Source organism: Aythya marila, assembly GCF_965140915.1.
Source record: "Aythya marila genome assembly, chromosome: 1".
Lineage (NCBI taxonomy): Eukaryota > Metazoa > Chordata > Aves > Anseriformes > Anatidae > Aythya > Aythya marila.
Window position 1 is genome coordinate 203,940,431 of NC_139042.1, and position 19,341 is coordinate 203,959,771.

General features: G+C 44.1%; 1 protein-coding gene across 3 annotated transcripts in view; it reads right to left on the reverse strand.

Annotated features, from left to right (window-relative positions):
- Positions 1 to 19,341, reverse strand: part of LOC309887891 (uncharacterized protein) — a 113,293-nt gene that overhangs the window by 46,402 nt on the left and 47,550 nt on the right. For all 3 annotated transcript variants that reach the window (XR_014319099.1, XM_082779921.1, XM_082779920.1), the window contains exon 3: positions 7,896 to 7,945. Coding sequence is in view for 2 of the 3 variants with exons in the window: in XM_082779921.1 (XP_082636047.1) it covers positions 7,896 to 7,945 (50 nt within the window). In the remaining variant the exon portion in view is untranslated. The remainder of the gene's footprint in view (positions 1 to 7,895; positions 7,946 to 19,341) is intronic.

The following is a 19,341-nucleotide window of genomic DNA, read 5'->3' on the forward strand; positions in this document are numbered from 1 at the left end:
TGATTAGATGCAAGGAGAATTCTTCAACACAGATACGAGCAAACACTGGAAGAGGGGGGCAGAAAAGCCATCAGCTCTCAGTTCTTGGAGATTTTCAAGTAGTAAAGGCCCTGAGCAGCTTGACCTGACCCCCAATCGCAGTCTTGCCTTGAGCAGGAGGAAGAGCCAGGTCCAGTTATCACCAGCACGGCTTGGAGACACACCACAACCTGCTCCAAAGATGTGCACCACGGTGCCATGCTCTATTTTCAGGGCACCTGTGAAACCAGAGCCCAGCTAACGTCCTGACCGAGCCCCACCAAAAGATGAGAGCTGTGTCCTGCACAGCTTGGATTCCACCCAACGCAAACTGCTCTGAGAAAACACACAACATTTGGTAGCAATTTTGTCAGAAAGCTGCTGTCACGTGAGAGGTGGATCGGGAACACGAGGCCCCTGGCTGCTAGCTCACCTACCTAAACGCTGACACGCAGAGGGAAATCCTTCGTGCTGGCTCGAGAACATCCTTCCAGGAGGGATTTCATCCACAGAACCACAACCTCTCTTCTCACGAGGTTGTCTGTAACAACAAATAAAAACTGCTCTGCAGCTTCCCAGAAGCCGCGAGTTGCAGGCTCCAACTGGAGCTGCCCCCAAACCCTACCCAACACAGCAATCTTTACGCTGCAAAAAACACAGATTGCATGGAAATGTGCTGATTTCATCGAAATGCTCTAAAAAAGGCAACAAGATTGGCCGGCAGGCCAGTCTGTCCGGCTTCCTGCCCGGCCGCCTGCCAGCCCTGGGGTGGGTAGTCCAAGCTCTGCAATTCAAAAAATAAAAATCAGATCGGAGAAGTCTCCCACAGGATGGGAATTCTGCTTCCTGCGGCGCTCTGATCGAAATAAATGCTGTCTAGGTGTGTGGTTCAGGAAGGACGAGGATGGCTCTGGTACCAAACAGCAAGAAGGGCTTCTCGACAGCCTCAAACGTTCCAGATTTGTCGTGTTTCCAAAGCCTGATGCTGTTTTTAACAGCATGGGAGGGAGAAGATGAAATGTCTCTGCCCAAGTATGTGAGAGGGGAGACAACAGCCAAGAAATCTGGACAGCAAGAGGACAAATCAGAGGTGGCAATCCCTGTCTGTCCTCTTCTGCAGCACGCACGCAGCTTTTACACTTAATTAAAGCAACTTACACCTGACCTCTGTACACACCACAAGGCTTTTAACACCCCTGCAGCACAACAACGCCCTGCAGCCACCCTTCAGAGTGCACTCGCTGCTTCTAGATACAGAGTGCAGATGCTGGCACAGCACAGCTGCAGCAAGAACCAGCACAGAACAAAAAGCCCGAAGGGTTCTGCTTTGAGACAATCCACTTCTTCAGCTCCTCACGTGGGATTCTGGCCAGGACATTGGTAGTGGTAGCGGAGAACACGAGTGGCAGATCACTGAGTAGGGCAGCACCTCAGCACGGGTGTTCATTTCTTCCAAGCGTGAAGATTTAACTCTGTTGAGCTCAACTGCTTCCACGATGTTTAATTGTACAAAATCCACGTGTTTTCCTGCACCCCCAGAGCTCAATGCCTGCTTGAATTCACTTCTAATGTTCTCACCAGCAGCAGGTTTAGCCCAAGAGCTTCTCTCTGCCCTGAGATCCGTACTCACAGCTGGGTAAGGGCAGGTTGGTGCGGCTCCATCGGCTCCTCTGCCCCGAGGAAGGATGCTGATGGGCTTGGACAGCCTGACAGAGTGCTTTGTGGTGCAAACCCCAGGGTTTTCTCCAGCTGAAGCTGCTCACTGGGTGTCTGGAGAGCAGAAGGGATCAGGTAAATCCTAACCTTAAGCAGCTGCAGCACATCAGTCCAGCATTCCACCTGGAAAAGAACAGGCGGCTTGTTCTCATCTTGGGAAGGGATGAGGGAGGAGGAAAAGGGATTTTAATTAAGTTTATGGCAGTCCATAACAATACCAATTCAAGGTGTTATTTTGAAGTGCTTTATCCAGAGCAAGTAAAGCACGCTGCTGATAGGAGAACCGAAGCAGGGAACTGCAAAGCAACTTCTCCAAGCTGACAAAGTAGATGGAGTAGAACCAGAACGCAGGTATCCAGGCTCCCTGGCTTTACCCTCACAGCCTTTGCAAAGTATTTTAAGAATTCTAATGTATATTACAACAACAAGGTTTTCTAGAGTTTTCAGAGTTAATTTTGAGTGGCATCTCTGCAGATTTTTGTGTGACATGTCATCATCTCACCCGTTATCTCTTCCTTTATACATGCACAATGTATGAGTCTTATTAGTTTGAAACCAAGAAGGGAAAAATATTTTTAAAAAATCCTAAAAAAATCCTAAATTTGAATCTCAAGGCATCTGGGATACCTGAACTCTCACGTACACATATCTAAGCCTCGAAGACAGGAGAAAAATCTCCACGACTGACTTGTGACAGGCACACCCAACAAGATGTGAGCTTCCTCTCCCTCTCCTCACTGCATCCTCTGCACCCCCTTGTCCTCTTGCTGAAGGCTGGTTCAATGCCAACGTTACAACCTGCCTCAGCTGAGCTCAGTCTCTGCTGGGATTGCCCCGTGCAGAAGGGCTGGAAGATGCTGCGGGCACAGAAGAAAGCCAGCAGCCCATTAGCCTGACGCAGCCATCGCCCTCCTCCAAGGACCAGCAGCTCTCCTCCTGGAAGGCTGATGGAGCTGGCTGTAATTTTCCAGCCTGTTAGGCCAAACCTCCGGGCCAGTTTGCTAAGAATGAGCTCTCGAGAAAGGGCGTGTGCCGTGCAGCCCAGCAGCCAGGGTGGCAGGGAGGAAGGGAAGAGGTGTTCTGCAAAAGAGCCAGAGCTCAGTCCTACAGAAAGGATGCTGAAAACTAGAGAGGAACGCACATCCATTGCTTCCCATACCTGGGAGAATTTGGTGTTTTGAAGGAAAAGCCCAAAGCAAACGACACTGGGCGACAGAAATATGGTATGCAAAGCTCCAGGATGCTGAATCAGTGCTTGGAGAGCTCCAACCCATCAGGCATCACAGCCTTCATCCCTCCCAGCCTGGATGTCAGGATGTCAGTCTCTCCATCCCCGGCTGCCTTGGAGGCAAGCGGGACTCACCGACACTTGGTGCCTGCAAGTGAAAACAGGTTGTGACACAACAATTTTTAGCAACTTCAGGGAAATCTGTTTCTAGCTAAGGGCCAAGGCTTTGAAACGTATTTGGCAGGCCGCAGCCATGTGTTAGCAACCATGTCAGTACTGATCTATATAACGTGAAAAAGTAAAGTGATAGTAGGCTGTACGAAACAGTTGTGAGTCATATATAGCCTGTAGGATACATAGGTTCCCACCCCTGAGCTATAGAAACTAGCCTCACTTAGGGGAAAATAAAAATCTAAATCAAGTCAAAAAATGATTTGTTAATCTCTGGGTTTCATGCTAAGAAAAAAGCATTAGCAATGCAAAAATATTTGTATAACCAAGATGTATTTTCACCCTGCCTCTCTAGAGAAAAGTGTTTAACAAGATCAGTGCCCTGTCCTCTGCCTGTTGCTCACTTTCTCCAGCACCAAGACACCCCGCAGGTTACAAAACGAGAAATGAGAGTTATTCAGGATGCTAAGCTCCTCGTTACTCCCTGTGTGTGTGCATGGATTTGCCTGAGAGTTGAGGGAGTCATCAGAGGAAGCACCACTGCAAGCTGGTCACCCAACTGCTCCAGCCCTATACAATTTTAGCTTGCCAAGCAGAGAAAAAAGAAATTTCTGTATAAACTCTAGATCTTAAACATGGTTCTGAAACCAAGTGCTTTTTATCCTTTCGGTAGAGTGAGTCACTAAAAGGAGAAAAAAACGGGGAGAAGGTTTTGCTGCTGGGTGTCTTCCAATTTTAAACACGCAAAGTCTTCAGAAAACCACAGGTTTGGGACTATGAGGGAGGCTCTGATCAACACGCAGAGGTGAGAAGAGCAGGAACACGTGCCGTGTACCACTTAGCTTGGGAATGTATCAGCCAGGTCTTAATAACACAGATGCATATGTTCTGGGATGATACATAACTTTTTTATTTTTTTTCTTTTTTTCCCCCCTTTTTTTGGGGTGTTAGTTTCCAGAAAGCTTTCTTGGAACAGCTGCATCACTACGGAAAAAGGGGTAACAGAAGCTCAGAGGCATGCTCCCTCGGGCCTCCTGTAGCCCAGAACACAGCTGCACAAAGGGAATCCTAAACTGTGAAGTGCTCTGAGCACCACAGATCCCAAAGCACACAGCAAAGCTGGTACACGTCTCCCAGTGTTCGTGGTGGTGCCAGGATTTTGTATATGAAGCCACCGTACCCCAGGCAACTCATAAAACACCAATCTGGTAGCTCCTAGCAGGCGCACACACATCAAACTTGCAGGTACTTTCACATCTGACAGAAATTAAGAGTGCTCTTTTAAAAATATGGTGTGTTTTTATGTTTATAAGTCATCTAGAAGACTGCACTGTCAAATGAAGAGTTTCTTTTTGAGTACTCGCTGCCTGTGTTAATGGCTACTTCGCACACATCCAAGCACTGACCTCTTTGTGGTTTTTGTCTCCTTTTACGCCACAAGCAGTAGTGGACCTCCTCAGAAGAAAAGAGGTAGCCAAAGAGGAAAATGGTTTTCTGGACGGTTGCTGGCTGCACTTCTCTCTTCTCTGCAAAAACTCCTTGTCAATCCCTGCCAAGGCTACCAGTCTGAGCAGCCTAAGAAACTCGCTTGCTTGCAGATGTGCAAGGAGTGGGCTTTCTCCTGAGGTCAGGTATTAGGCTTTTGGGTCTGAAAAGTCAAAATACTACGATGTACCTTGATGCCTGAACTCTGAAGTAGGTAGGGTCCTCTCACTTCACAAGTCAGAATGAGGAACACAGCTCAGTGGCTTCCACAAAGGCACAAAGTTAGCAGGACCTGAGCTGCCAGTAAAAACCTTCCCATCACCTCGTCCATTTGTTAGACCACCCCAGGTCTTTACACAACCAACCAACAGTTCCAACAGGACTATGGCAGCTCCCCCCCAGCTGTACAAGTGTCTGTGCATACACAGCCACGTGTAAAATGCTTCCTAGCATCCCCTTTTCTTCCAGGAGACATTAACAGGAATGAGACAAGGCATTCTTGTTGAGATCCTACAGTGCAGAAGTAATCCCCAAGCCCACCTCTTAAGCACAGAGGTTATCTCTATAGTGACTAACAGGGAAGTTTTTGCTGTATTCATGGGTGCTATTACAAAGAACAAGGTTCGAAACCTTGCATTTTCACCTGGTTAAAATGCTCTGTTTATATGGAAATCCCTCTGCCTGGCAGGTGAGGATGGTGTGGATACCAGACTCCTTTTTCCAGAACAATGGTAAGAGGAGATTTCATACACAAATCTGCTAAAAAGCCTGGGGGAGCTGCAAAGTCTTATTTCCTACCCTAAGGTACTTAAAGAGGATCAAGTATCTCAGGTGCCAAAGCCTGAGTAATTGAAGGAAATGCCCAAGGAGGAACAAACCCTAGGACTTGCTGCTTTCCTCAAAGCTCAACAACCTGGAGGACAATCCCAACACCTGCCGTCCAGCTAACCAAACAGAAAAAAACAAACAGTGTTTCAGAAAGCAACAGATTTTAAGACCACGGTTGACACAGGAATTTCGCAGCATAACCTGTGTTTTCACCCAGGAAGATCCTCCTCCAGCTGTGCGCTTCTGGCACACTCACATCTCCCTTGCCTTGGCACACGTCGTGTTCCCCACGAGCTACCGAACGGCTTCCCTTGGCAAAGGCAACTCGTGGTGCTCATTAGGGACTGCTGGCTGAACTCCCTTCTGCTCCCAGGAGCTCATGGTTGATGTTTGCAGCCTTCTCCAGCTGTCAGACGGCCGCACAGATTATACAACATTCGTTCACCCGCTGGGGCCCAACAGACCAGGTCGCACAACTTCATCACCCTTGTAATTTGATAACTTGTCAGGCATACGACCTACATCATGGGCTGCAGAATTCATTTGGGATTTCTCCTACGTAAGGGCTTGCTATTTCCAAATGTACTCTGGTGGCAAACCCAAAGAAATACAAGCTGGCAACACAACAGACCATGTACTCATTGTTGATGCAGTTTCCATACAACTTGAGAACCCCCAGAACTAGAAATGGCACTCACTGTATGGAAGGATGTTAAAGGAAGATGTTAAAAACTACCCTGAGCAGGTTTTTTCTTACCCTCTGTGTCAAAAAGCCTGTGCACCCCAGCCCATCTACTAGCTTCATGTGCAAACATTCAGGGAAATTAAGTAAATCTCTAGCAAGTTCATTAATAGTTTCTATATCAATTTTAAGACAGATTTTTATATATATTTTTTTAAACAAAGAGTTGTCTCAAGCCATGCCACAGCTTTATCTGGCCGGGCATTTCTCAGTGCAGTTCAGTGTGGCACTCCAATACAAAACTTGCTACCCTGATTTCTCTTAAGAATTTACAGCAAGGCACATCAGTGCCAAGTAGTGGTTCACCAGGACAAACACTGGTGATTTAATTAACTGTAATTTTCAGCACTGGCTACATGCACTGGAAGGAAAAAAGTGACCTGGTTAAGGACCTTTCCATTTTTAACTATGATCTCTTCAGGAATGTGCTAAGGAAACAATTGTCCTCCTGAATCACTTCAAGAATTTTACAGCCAAGAAGATTTATTACTGTAAAACAGGTCTTGGAAACAAGAATATTTGAAGAGATTCAATAGCTATTAAATCAGTGTGGAAAACATGATGCTGAAGGAATTGCATATGCCTGACACATGTTCTACCACTTTTAATATCTTTTTTTTTTTTTTTTTTTTTTAATAGAAAGTGTCTATAAAAAGCAAGTCTGTAAGATTACTAACACTTCAGACAAGACGAGGACACAGGTATTAATTAAAATTACATTCGTGGAAGCCACAGAGAAAGGATCAATAAAGCACCACCCATACTGACTGTTTGACAAACTGGAGGCATCAATAATATCAAAACCTGTGCGTTAAGAACACACTCATCCTTTGCTCAAGCACGCTGAGATGCATTTTGCAGACTTATGGATAATTTAAAGTTGACTCAACAATACACAGAAAACCTCGTGTAATCATTTAATGAATTCACTTATTAGCCCTGTGTGAAACCGAATTCAGAATAATATTAGGTTTTGTTATTACAACTGCAGCGTAGATGTTCTTATTGCACAGTACCTGCCCTGTTCAAGACAGTTACGAGCACACATCTTAAAAAGTCTGCCGGTGTCTACTGCAAGTGAATCAGGAAGATGAGCTGTAAGGCTTGCTATCTGAAATACCACTGAAAAACGTTTGTCTTTCTTGACCAAAATGGAAGAAACTCCTGTGCTAAACCACAAACACATACAGCACTCCAAATAATTGTTTTCAATATATTCAAAAATATTCAGCAGCCTGAAAGGAAGATTAAAACTTTCCTTGCACCAACTGGTATTACGGAGAATATTACCAAGCTTTCGTAACCCGAAAAACCCTTTCTAGACCTTCTTGTGTACCTGTAGGTTGCTCTGACTCCTCGAGTTTCATCAGAAACAGCCTCAGAAGAGGCAACACCTTTCCCTGCAGACCTCCTCCACACATCACTGGACCACCATGGCTCTAACAGCAGCAGCAACACAATTACAGGACACAATCCTGAGCAGTGATAAGAAAGGCAGAGAAATAACCTACCGAGTCCAACTCGCCCTGAGCAACATGGCTTCAAACCAGCTAACTCAAAACAACTCTACAAAGTCACACACTACACTCCCAGTCAAAAGAAGGGAGGAAAATTAATTATCTCCTCAATTAAATACACGTCTTACAGCACAGATGTCCTCTAGTCTTACAAACAATCAAACTAAGCAGTCTCCTTTGACTGACTTACCTTTTGGATAGTCCTGGTTCACTTGCCCAGCTCGGTCACCATTTCTTCTTCTGCAATACAAAAAAAAGACAAATTCTGTTTAAAAAAAAATCTTTACTTGAACTGAAGTTTCTTATTATATTGCTAATTAATGCTTGAAGCTTACTGTTTGCTTTTACTCAGCAATGGAAAAAAAATATTCCATCATTCATTTCTATTTCTCCGACTGGGTTGCCAGAATATTTCTGCTACGAGAGGGCTCTATCAAGACGAACTGTGGAGACTGCCTCGTGATTTGAGCACGCCACCAAAGAAAGTCAACAATGCCAAATTCTGGGTTTGCCAAAGAAGCTCCTTATAACCAGAGAAAAAATGAGATAAAACATGTAAAAAGGGATTTAATTGCTCCAGGATAGCTATATAGCATCATTTTACATTCCTCGACTGTTCCCTGCCTTGCCTCCAACACCTACACCAGAAAAGTGGCAATTTTCCCTCTTTTTTGGGGTCATACATGCTAGCCCTATGTTGCAAGCACCCCAACACACTGCAACAGGCATTGAAGTCAGCCACTATGTCCTGCTCTGCACTTCAGATTCACATCTGTAAAAACACAAAGTATATCCATGCCTTACTGGGAATTCATTTATGTTTGAAAAGCATTATGAAGATTAAAATTTAAGAAAACAAGCAATCAAAAAAAGGGAGGAGAAAAAGAAAAGGAAAAACGTATGAAGTAGAGTTATTCAGAGTATTGTCCTTAAAAAGAATGCTCTAATGCTGCATTCTCTCTTTAGCCACACAATTAATTAGTAAACCTTTAGCAGAACCAGCAAAAAAATTCCTCGTTCCCTTTACCATGCCAAGTAGTGACCTGGAAGAGCTATTCAAAGCTCTGTACGAACTGGTAAGTTCCAGACAATGAGTAACTAAACAGCAAGGGACGGACTGGAAAATGCAGTACGAAGACATCTCAGCACTCAAGGTCAGCACGGTGCTCAGTCTGCTGCAAATGGTGATGCACGAGCACCAAGAAGAGAGAGATGGAAAGAGGAGGATGCCAGGAAGAGCCCTGGCTCTGTTCTAAAGTTTACAGCCGGGAAGGGGTGAGGAAGGGAAACAAAAATGCCACAGATCTGTCTGTCTGCTTCACTTCCCTCACCTCCAAGTTAGAAAGCCGTGGGATCTGGAGAAGGTGCAGCAATTGCCTCGGTCACCCTAACGTCTTAGTTTTCACACTGTCATACTGCTCTCTCTGAAATCAATAAGGAAAGTACAGTCTTCATAAACATGCAGTAAAATTAGATGGACAAACATATTTAAAAATAAAACTATCAGTGGTTCACAACGGTGGCTGCACGTTGATCTCAGCACAAGGTACCCAACCTTCAGCATCAGCAAAAAATAAAACCAACGACGCATTCAGAAGCAAACAGAGAATCTCATCAATTCATCAAGCAACTGTGCATGGAAAAAAAATGTTTTCCCAATCCTGCCTTCATCAGCTGAGGTTCTAAAATCTCAATGTGAAATGCATTCATGCATCATTAGGAGGTATGCAATCGTCTAACTCCTTTGGAAGGGACATCATTAAACCTCACGCTATTAAATTTAGCAAAGCAACAATAGAGCTTTATGGAGTGTGTTTTTCACTAATGACCCTGGCCACTATTTTTGCTTGCCTCTGAAATGCACAGCCAATATTTGTGGTTTTAAAAAAATGGCATTTCTGTTCTCAAAACGCTGTTGTGAAGGGGGAAAAAAATCCAGAAAAAAAAAATTCTAAATTCCAAACACAATCAAATATACAAAGTAAAACCACAGATTTCATGATACTCCTCCAGATTTTAAATAGATCAACATATTTTGGAGATGGGTGTGATTTTATGCTAGCTATGTCCCTTCAAAATTGGCAACTATGTTTAGTTCAGTGGCTTCTTATTCCAAATTCCAAACTCTAATTGAAAATAGATCTCCATTATGGAGTCCTACAGCTGAGTATACTTTAGAGGAAAACTATTTCCTTTAATTTATTTCAACTTCATTTGCATGACAATATGTCATTAGCAGATACAAAAAAAAATGTATTCTAAACAGAGGAAGAATTCTGTGCCCACAATTTCAATTCGCATCTCAACAGCGTGAGATGAGCTTGCAGTTTGAAGCACAACCCGTTGTGTTTGGGTTACTGCTGCGGGATTTATTTATTTTTTTTATATAACTGACGAAGAATTGCCACAACTCCATGAAAATGCCTCGAGTGCAAAGAGAGGCCTTCCCACCTTACTGATTAATGAGGAACGAAGGAGGGGGAAAGGAAACACGTCCTCACTTGGGAACTCCATCAACAACCTCGTGTCCTGAAAGCAATTCTCCTGGGGGAGAAGCAGTACTTAGCTACTCAAACATCTTCTGCCACTGTGTTTTTTTCCCCCTCTCCGCAGCACTCTTGCTGTTTGATAAACAGCCAGCAACAAATCTTTCTCAGAAAGCAGCACATAAAATGGATTTCTTGCACTTGGAAGAAAATCTATCATTCTGCTTGAGTACGGAGTGCTTACAGGAAGAGCAGGTTTGCATGAAGCCTTTGGAAACAGCCAGTTTCTAGTTGTTGTTGAAGTGACCTCCTAGCTGAACCCTGCGTTAGAGAACATACAGTGCTGGGGAAAGGTAATTGCTGATCTCACAGCACTGCTTTTTTTCCATGGAAGGAGAGGGAGAAATCGGAGAGCATGCTCTGTTTTCAGAAAAAAAACACACTGCATGCTCTGTGAGAGGGCTGCAACCCCTCTGGTGGGTGGGGAACAGCCCAAATGTACAGCAAGTGGAACCCTGGACAGAAAAAAAAACAGGATTTCCTCCTTCCCTTGATGCACGAGCCATTCCCTCACCTACCATCAGCTTCCTCCTTCTGTGCAACTCACCCAGACAAATGGAATCAAGGACCCAGCTCTCAGTGTAATTCACATTCCCAAATACTCCATCAACAGCATGAAATCATAGTCAGAGTCCCTGCATGGGTGCAGAGGGCCAAGGGTGTCTGAAGACCTAAGAAGGGAAATGTTGACAACCCAACTTCATCAGAATCAATTCAAGTGCCTCTGATCAAGCTGGTACAGTTGCCCTATTTTTAGGAATGCAGGAAAATAATTTAAAAAGCCTGTTCTTGGGAGTCTGGCTCCCCACAAACAGGAAGATGAGCTGCCTGATGTGCAACAGCCCAAGAACTGCAGCCATGGCAGAAGCAGGAAACCTGGGCTTAAGGCTTCAGACAGACTGATGGCATTGACCTGGCATCCTGGGACAGTGCCTCATCACCACAGCGTGGAAAATTCGTGTTGAGAGTCCTCTTCCCCCCTCCTGCAGCTGACCACCTCCACAGGAGTGCAACAAGTCATAAAACACCAAAAAAAAACCCACAATTAATTTCAATTTTCAGGCTTTATGGTTAGCGTATGCCTTCAGAAGGAAACAGGACAACTTTCAAACCCAGTTCTTGGCAACGTGTTCCTGCATTGTTGTCCACAGACAAGAGAACAACCTTAAGGGCACTGACGGTGTCCCGTTCCCAAAAGAAAGCCCTACGCAGAGCAGCAGCTACCTAACAAAAAAGCAGGGTTAGAAGCAGCCCTCTGGTCCACAGACCAGCCACAGGGCACATTTCTAAAAAAAGAAAGCTTATTTTTAACTCTCATATTAAACAAAGGCTGGTTTTAGAAATAAGATGAGTGAAGGAAAGAGTCCATTTGTTTCAGGTCAAGACAAATCTGCCTGGGCATCGATCTTGCCCCGCAGCCCAGCTGATGCAACGCTGGTGTCAGATGCAGCAATAAGCCAGATCCACCTAACCCAAGCTGGCTCGAGCCCCTGCAATGAACATATTGATTTAGGCATTCTTACGTTTTCAGCTGTCCGTGTGTTGAGTAAGTTTTGCCTTTGAACCTCGCTGCCAGCCTGCCCGTGCGTAGTGTTTTCAAGAAGATTGCCACAGCTCGTACTGCTCGCAGAGATATCACGGCTTTATTCTTTAACCTGAAATCTGTTAATTACCAAAGTTGTTCCCTTGGTGACTCCAAAAGGGGTTTCAGACCCTCCAAAAGACCCACGATTTAATCGAATTATGCTCACCAGCTTGTTTAGTGCACTATCTACTATCTATTATCACTCTGTGGCAAGAATGAGGCTTCCACTAACATGAGCTATCAGTCTTTTTGTACTTTAGATTTTATATTTACCTCATCAGATATGCTTTTATATTATTCAGCTGTGTTCAACACATAAAGACAGATCTCTCTGCTTTATTTTCACTCTTCTCTTGTGCTTTAGTTCTAGGTCCTTCATTAACTCCAAGGCCTCTGTGCATCCCCTTACTCTGTTGAGTATCTGCTCGAGAGACTGGATGCTTAGTGACAAAATTAGCTGAAATCTTAATTAAGGATCTAATTCAGGATCTGGAGCTATTGCTAATAAACCACCACCACTAACAGATCTAAAATCTCGGTATTGAACTGCCTCCCCAGATGCCATGCAACACTTACTAGCAGAATTTATTCATTTACTAGCAGAATTTGTTGTGCAAAATAAAGATTAGAGCTTCTCATCTCCCCAGCTACCGACCCGACTCCCCAGGCAGCGTTTATTTCAGAGGCTCAATAATCATCACAAATACGTGTGATCAAGTAGGCAGCCAACATTTACAAATTCTGTCTCAATACGTCAAAAACTGAGGGGAGCTGAGCGTCCCAGCCCTCACACCACGCACAACAACGCGCCAGTAGAGCCCGAGGAGGATGGTATTTGAGCACTCGGTACGTGCATGTAAATTTAACATTATGAAGATTGCGGTGCCTTAAGGTTATCAGCAGCGCTGCATATGTCCCAAATGCTGAATTTTGTCAAACTATTTCCAGTACGTTTATTTTCCCCCCCCCCCCTCTCAGCACTGGAGAGATCCATTTTGCAAACACAGATCCTGGTATTGTGCAACGGGCCAGGCTTAGAGGATGGTTTTTAAGACTGTGAGACCCTCCTGCTGCTCTGGATGGGAAGTAAAACCTATCTCAGGTTGGAAAAACTGCCTTCCTTGCTTTTTTTTAAATTTAATTTCAGACAAATTCCGAAAAATAGCCAAGTATTTGCATTCTGCTGTCTCGTAATACCAGCTGCTGCTCAAGCTAAACAGAGGAAAAAGGCTGAAGTCATGATTTCAAAGCGGCTGCTTTTTTATTCCATTTTTTTAGGCAGTTTTCAGCAGGGCTGAGAGTGATAGGACAGCACGGCACGCAGCGATCCAAGGGCACTGCACCAGCACAAAGTAGGGCAGTGGCAACAAGAGGAGCAAAACCACTGGAATTTGTAGGACAGGGCGAAAACCTATTAACACTGTTCCACCTTCCATACAAACTAAATTAAAAAAAAGCTCCGTAGATTGTTTTTACTCTCAGCCTAAAACGCTACAAAATACAGAACAACGCCGAGGGAAATAACTCGTTTTAAAACATTTACTAATTACTCGAGGCTATTTTTCGTTTTACTGATTCATGGTGATGTCCATTACCACATGAAATTAAGACGAGTTTTTTCCACGTAGATGTTTCCAGTGAAGTCAGTGGGGATTCAGCAAGGCCAGGTCCACAGTATAAATAGAAATCAGAAAATAGTGTTTCCATAAGAAACCACTCAGGTTTATTGGATTAGCAGGCACTTACAAGTGACTCACACTGACACAGCCTATAGTAATCCAATCTATTTGTGATAAAAAATTCAAGGGAAACCTTAAATTTAGAAAATCACCTCTGTGGATTCTCACATGGCTGGTTTTATTATGCGAAATCACATTAGTTGCTCTCTCCAAACGAGAGGACAAATAAATTAAAAGATGGATTTTAGTCTTTTTTTCTACCAGGAGCGCAGTGTGTTCTCAATAGTGATAGCTCCCACACGGAGCACAGCAAGAGCAGGAAAAAGAACCGAGTAGAAGTGCTGGGCAGAATACAAGTTTCCCTGTCCCACAGTCCTGAACGCACACCATGCATCAAAAGGAGAAAAAAGAAAAAAAAACATTGTTATGGCACCACACTTTCAATTAAAGTCGATTTTGTTAGACCTAGGCTGGCAGTCACCTGATTTGTGTCTGTACATTGGTTTGTGTTTCTGACGCTGGATTTCTTGGGGGAATTATGGCATCTCCCTGGGGGGTGAACTCTGACTTCTCTTAATATACACTGAGGTGTTCTGGCACAGATAAGCGCAGTATGAATACTTCACCCAGATCCTGAAGGATGCCTTCACAGCTATCACGCCTCCTTTAAGAGCAGGGTAGCAGGCAGGGAGGCTGTGACTGGTACGTACCTGATTTCCATAAAGATTCTCCTGCAGCAATTAAAATACTTATTCTCTGATACACTACCTCTTAACGCTGCCATGAAGAACAACAGGTTTGTTTTTTGCATTACTGCAAATTTGCCTTTGTAAATATAACCACAGGCAACAACGGCCAGAGGGTTCATTGGGTTCAAGCACTAGGGAGCGTACCTTTTATCCCCAATTACTGCTGATACCATAATTGAGTATTTCCTTTAAGGATACCTGAAAACCATTGATCTCACGTCATAATCAAGGCAAAGCCCCTGATCCATACCTGGAGCTGTACACCCCTGTATGCAGACAAAAACTCACATGCTTCTAAGAATCAGCTGCACATTATTGAGGACCACAAAAGCTTTCCTGCCTTGAAGGCTGCGGTGGCAGCTGTTATTCAGAGCACAGCAGCTCTCTACCTAACTTTACTCGAAGGTATAGGACACGTTGTTGGCTTTGATCTAAGCACATCACAAGCAAGAGGCTCATCTTTATCTTTTTATACACGCTTTCTACATGCATGCGCTCCCACTCTCAACCAATTTCCATTAATGGCTGCTCTACAACCCTAAAAAGCAGTATGGTCTAGCCCTGGGGTAAATTAATTAGAGGGATCTATGTCAAAGTTAAAAATCAGAGTGAAAACCAAGCATGCTCCTTCCACCACAATTGAAAATAAGCCCTCAGAGAGCCTCTGCACAGGGTAAGATTTAGGAAGGTTTAACATACTCTGCCGCTCCCATGAATTTGTTATGGGCACCTGGTGACTTGCCTAAGGACACTTAAAAAAAACAGCCAAGAACTACCCCGTAGCCAAAAGTTTTGGGTCTTGGTATCGTATATGGAACTGTTTGAATGTCCTTCCTCCTCCTCCTAGAAGGAAATTTGGTAACGAGGACGATCCTAGGATGCAGGAGTGCCGTGTATGATTCGGTTTGCCTGAAAAGCAAGGCTAAGAAATCCCATTTTCTGTTGCAGTGAATTGTTTAAAAAAAAAAAAAAAAAAAAAAAAAGTGTGACCTCCCTGCCCTCGTGCATTTTGTCAGATTTGTTCTTTGAGAAATTGTAGCCTCTACATTACAGTAAAATGATGTAGAAACGTTCAGATTGCTAGATTTTGTGCTAACCCTAATTTGTAATCGTTCTGGCCTTGCAACCATGGTGTGAAAGTTACTGAGCTAGACAGCTGGGAAGGGGTGGGTGTGAAGAGTGGGGGTGGTGTTGGTTTTTTTTATTATTATTGCACTTCTGGTGCTCAACCCTTCCACTCTACGAAATCCATATTCAGAAGTAGGAATGAAGAACATGCTTTTACTTAGAGCTATTTGGTCAGATCCTAAAAGCATCTGCACCTTTAATTGCGATGAATGAATTTACCTCACTTTAAGTTTGCGTTGGTGACTAAAATCTATGTATTTTCAGCCTGCAGCCCTCACTGAGATAAAAAATAAAAATAAAAATTCACTGCTCAGAGAATTCTTCTGTCCATGTACGGCTACAATTACTGGTACCTCCTGAAAACCCTTTTAAAAAGCCCACTGAGAAATGCTTTATAATGAAACCTGTAAGAAAATTCCCTGAGCTCACAGCACTCTTACAAAACTAAAGCTTAGCTGAAGTTCCATGAAATGATTGTTAGTTTTTTCATGTAAACCCACGTCAGGTTTCGGCTGAAGCTCTGAGCCCGACTTACCTAGCATGTTCACACCTAAACGCGGTGCTTCATTTCTTATCCCCAATCTGTCATAACAGCAAGATGGTTTTGCTGTATAGTTTTCAGAACTCAGTCAAACCCAAAACTAAGCACGATTGTGGATGATGGAACTCAGCCATGTGCTACCGAAAAAAAAAAGAAAGCAAAGCTGAGACAATCCTGCAGCTTAGTCTGCGGTTACTGCCCAAGCGGGCGCTGGCCACAGCCCTGTGTCAGACCCAGACGAATGCATGCAGTCGGGTTTTATCCAGCCCCAGGCTCTACGTACGTGCTGGGTCGTCATCACGTGCTGCCCCAATTTACATAGCCTCCCTACAGGCTGTAGGGTGAGACAAGCACGTGAGAAGGACAAGCTCGTGCTCAGTTTCTTGTGCAACCCCTGGTCAATTATTTTAGTTTTTCCCAAAGCTGCTGCTCTTACCAGTACTTTAAAGGTCACTATCCCACACACTTATAAAGAATTGTGAAAAGCAACACTGGGCTGGCTTACGGATCAGCTCCCAACGTAACATGTTCGAAGGCACTCGATGTCACTCTATTCCAGCCTCCCTACTCCTTTCTTCAGGCAGGTACAAGTTGTCTCTGTGAGAAAACACGGTCTTGTGCATGTCCCATTGAAAAGCTTCATCTGTTCGACACCTGATGATTCACTCACCCACATGTTGAAGTCCACATGCAGATGACTCATTCTGTCCGCAAGAAGAATCACCTGGGATACCAAAGTCCCCTCATCTTTTCCAGAGCTGGTAAACTGCTGTCTTATGCAAAGCAAGTGGATGGCAGGCTTTCGTGTTACTGCCTGTGTGACACGAGCAACAAATGGCATCGAACTGGGCCCTGGCAATTTTGTAAGTTAGATAATAATAATAAAAAAAACAACTTTTAAGATGACAGAAGTACTGGCAGAGGAAATAGTAATGCTCCACGATGACCTAGCGGTGGTTGAAGACAACAAATGATTTTAATCCTAACAAATCAAAGCTGTCCGTGCTTCCAGAAGGAACACAGGCTACTCCTCTGGGACTTGGGATGCTTTCTACCCAGAAAGGGCTCTGAAGAGGCTTCACTCTGAAGTGAATCATCTCCATGTGGACTGCCAGTGCAGGGCAAGGGCGTATTAATGGTTTGGCTGATGACACCATCCTTCAGTGTTTACGAAACAAACCAAGCTGAATTCTCAGCTAGAACTTCATGTCCAGTTCCGATACCCACCCTGCAAAGATGCCGAAGGACTGGCAAGCGTTCAAAGGGAGAGCTCAGAAAACAGTCACACTGCGATACAGGCTTCACGATGCTGGGTCAAAGGAGCAAAGACAGTTTATTACGGAGAAGATGAGGATGTGACCCAACTTCTAGTGATACTTTGTGACTATGACAAACAGCAACCCACCCTGCAAGCCTTGAGGAGAAAGGCACAGCAAGACACGAAGGCTGGAAGCCGAAAGAGCTCAATTTTGAAATAACTTCTTGTTTTATGTTGCTATAGCATTATTAAAGATTTAGCCTTCAAAAAAAGAGGTGCAAGATTTACCACTACTTGGTGAGTTCAGACTAGACAACTTTCTAAAGGCACTCACTCTAAATCCCACTTCTGTAGAAAAAAATATCTCCAGTCAGATGAGGTCAGACCAGACTACAGGCTTGGTGTAAAGACATGAAACTAAAACTTCATTAAGAGCTAGATATGAAATCATAAAATTAGCTTTGAAGTTGATTTTAATTTGTATCTGTATTGCTCTTCAGTGCTTACTGCAGCACGCTGCGTGAAGATGAACTGCTCCCTTTTGACTTGAAGAAAGCAGCACTCGGAAGATGGCCGTCCTGAACAAACCAATCTGCAGAAACACAGGCGTGGAAAACATCTGATCCACTACTTTGCTTTCTCCTTGTTACTTCAAAAAGCAACACGGAAGCTAAAGTTAAGATGGGAAAGAAAGAAAATACCATTTAGGGGAGAAACAAATAGTGACTTAAATTGTGCTTTATTAGAAAACGATGAGGAATTACGTGTCAGGAGGACATTAGTTTAGCCAAAACAATTACCAGAGAAGAACAGGATGGCACGCTTACTGCTTTTACCATCCAAGTCCCTATTCTCAGCCCCCCATCGCCCAAACACTTTATCACCATTCTTCTGTCTGTCCAGAAACTCAGTTTTTTACTAACGCAGTGACAGTACTTGGCAGAACAATACAGCTCAATAATCAGGGCATCATCCAGGCCCAAACAGATGTTTGAGTTCATGAAGTCCAACCACCACCCTGACCCATCCCTACACTGTGCCCCTTGGTGCCACATCCCCGCAGCTCCTCAATACCTCCAGCCTGTTGCAGTGCTTGAGCTCCCTCTCCATGAAGGAATCCTTCACGCCCTTCTAAACCTTCTCTGGCATGACTGAGACTGTTCCTCACATCCTAATAATGCAGTAAAAACACAGAGAGACTTTTAAGGGACATATTCAACCTACACGGCTGGTTGTGCCACCGGGCACGGAGCTCATCTGTGACACCAGACAAGGAACACGCTGCGAGAGGGACAAAAGAAATGACAGATTAGCAACAATGGAGGAAATACTGTAAGAAAGGAAGGTTGTTTCCTGATATTGAATGAGAAAAGTAATAGGTGAAGATTTTGAACTCTGTAGTTAAGAGACAACGGGATTAAAATGAAGAGCAAGCAGCTGCTGACGCTGTGCCCTTGCTCCATGCCGAAATATTTTGTTCTGAACGCTGCACCGTGAGCTGCCTAATGGCATTCACTGACAATTCACAACTTCTTCAGGAACTAAACAGAAAGTTGTTGCTTGTAGGTACTCGAGGTTAATATTTCTTGCTGTTTCTGATTTCACGGCAGACCCTGCATCTGCAAAATCTGCTCTGCAAGGTGTGCACGCAGTAATGCCTTGTGTGACGTTCAGGCAGCTCGGGAGCACAGATCGCTCCTGTTTTATCCCCTCTGTCACTCTCCTGCACGTGTTACAGGGACCTCTGATGCTGCCCCACTCCCCTGTCACGTGCAGCAAGGGAATTTATACAATTCTGGACAAGGCACCCTTAGGTAACCATTTTATCTGCTTCTAATTCCGTAGTTCAAAGAAATTTAACAGAATAAAGCACAAACTGACTCATTTTTAATTCTGAGTCATCCTCAATTTCTGGATTCCTGTTTCAGGCTATCTGTATTCTGGAGAAGGGATCGGAATATGGCAACTTCAAACCATCCTAAAAATAAGGACATTTACATTTCCGTTTCTGGAAGTGCAACTTAAAAGGAGGTAGCAATAATTGGTCAGTATTTTCATTTTATACTGGAAAAAAATAACAAAACCCTCTCTGTTGAATACAGTAAGAGTTGTGAAGCACCAGAGCAGGTAAAATAAGCCCCACTGTGCTT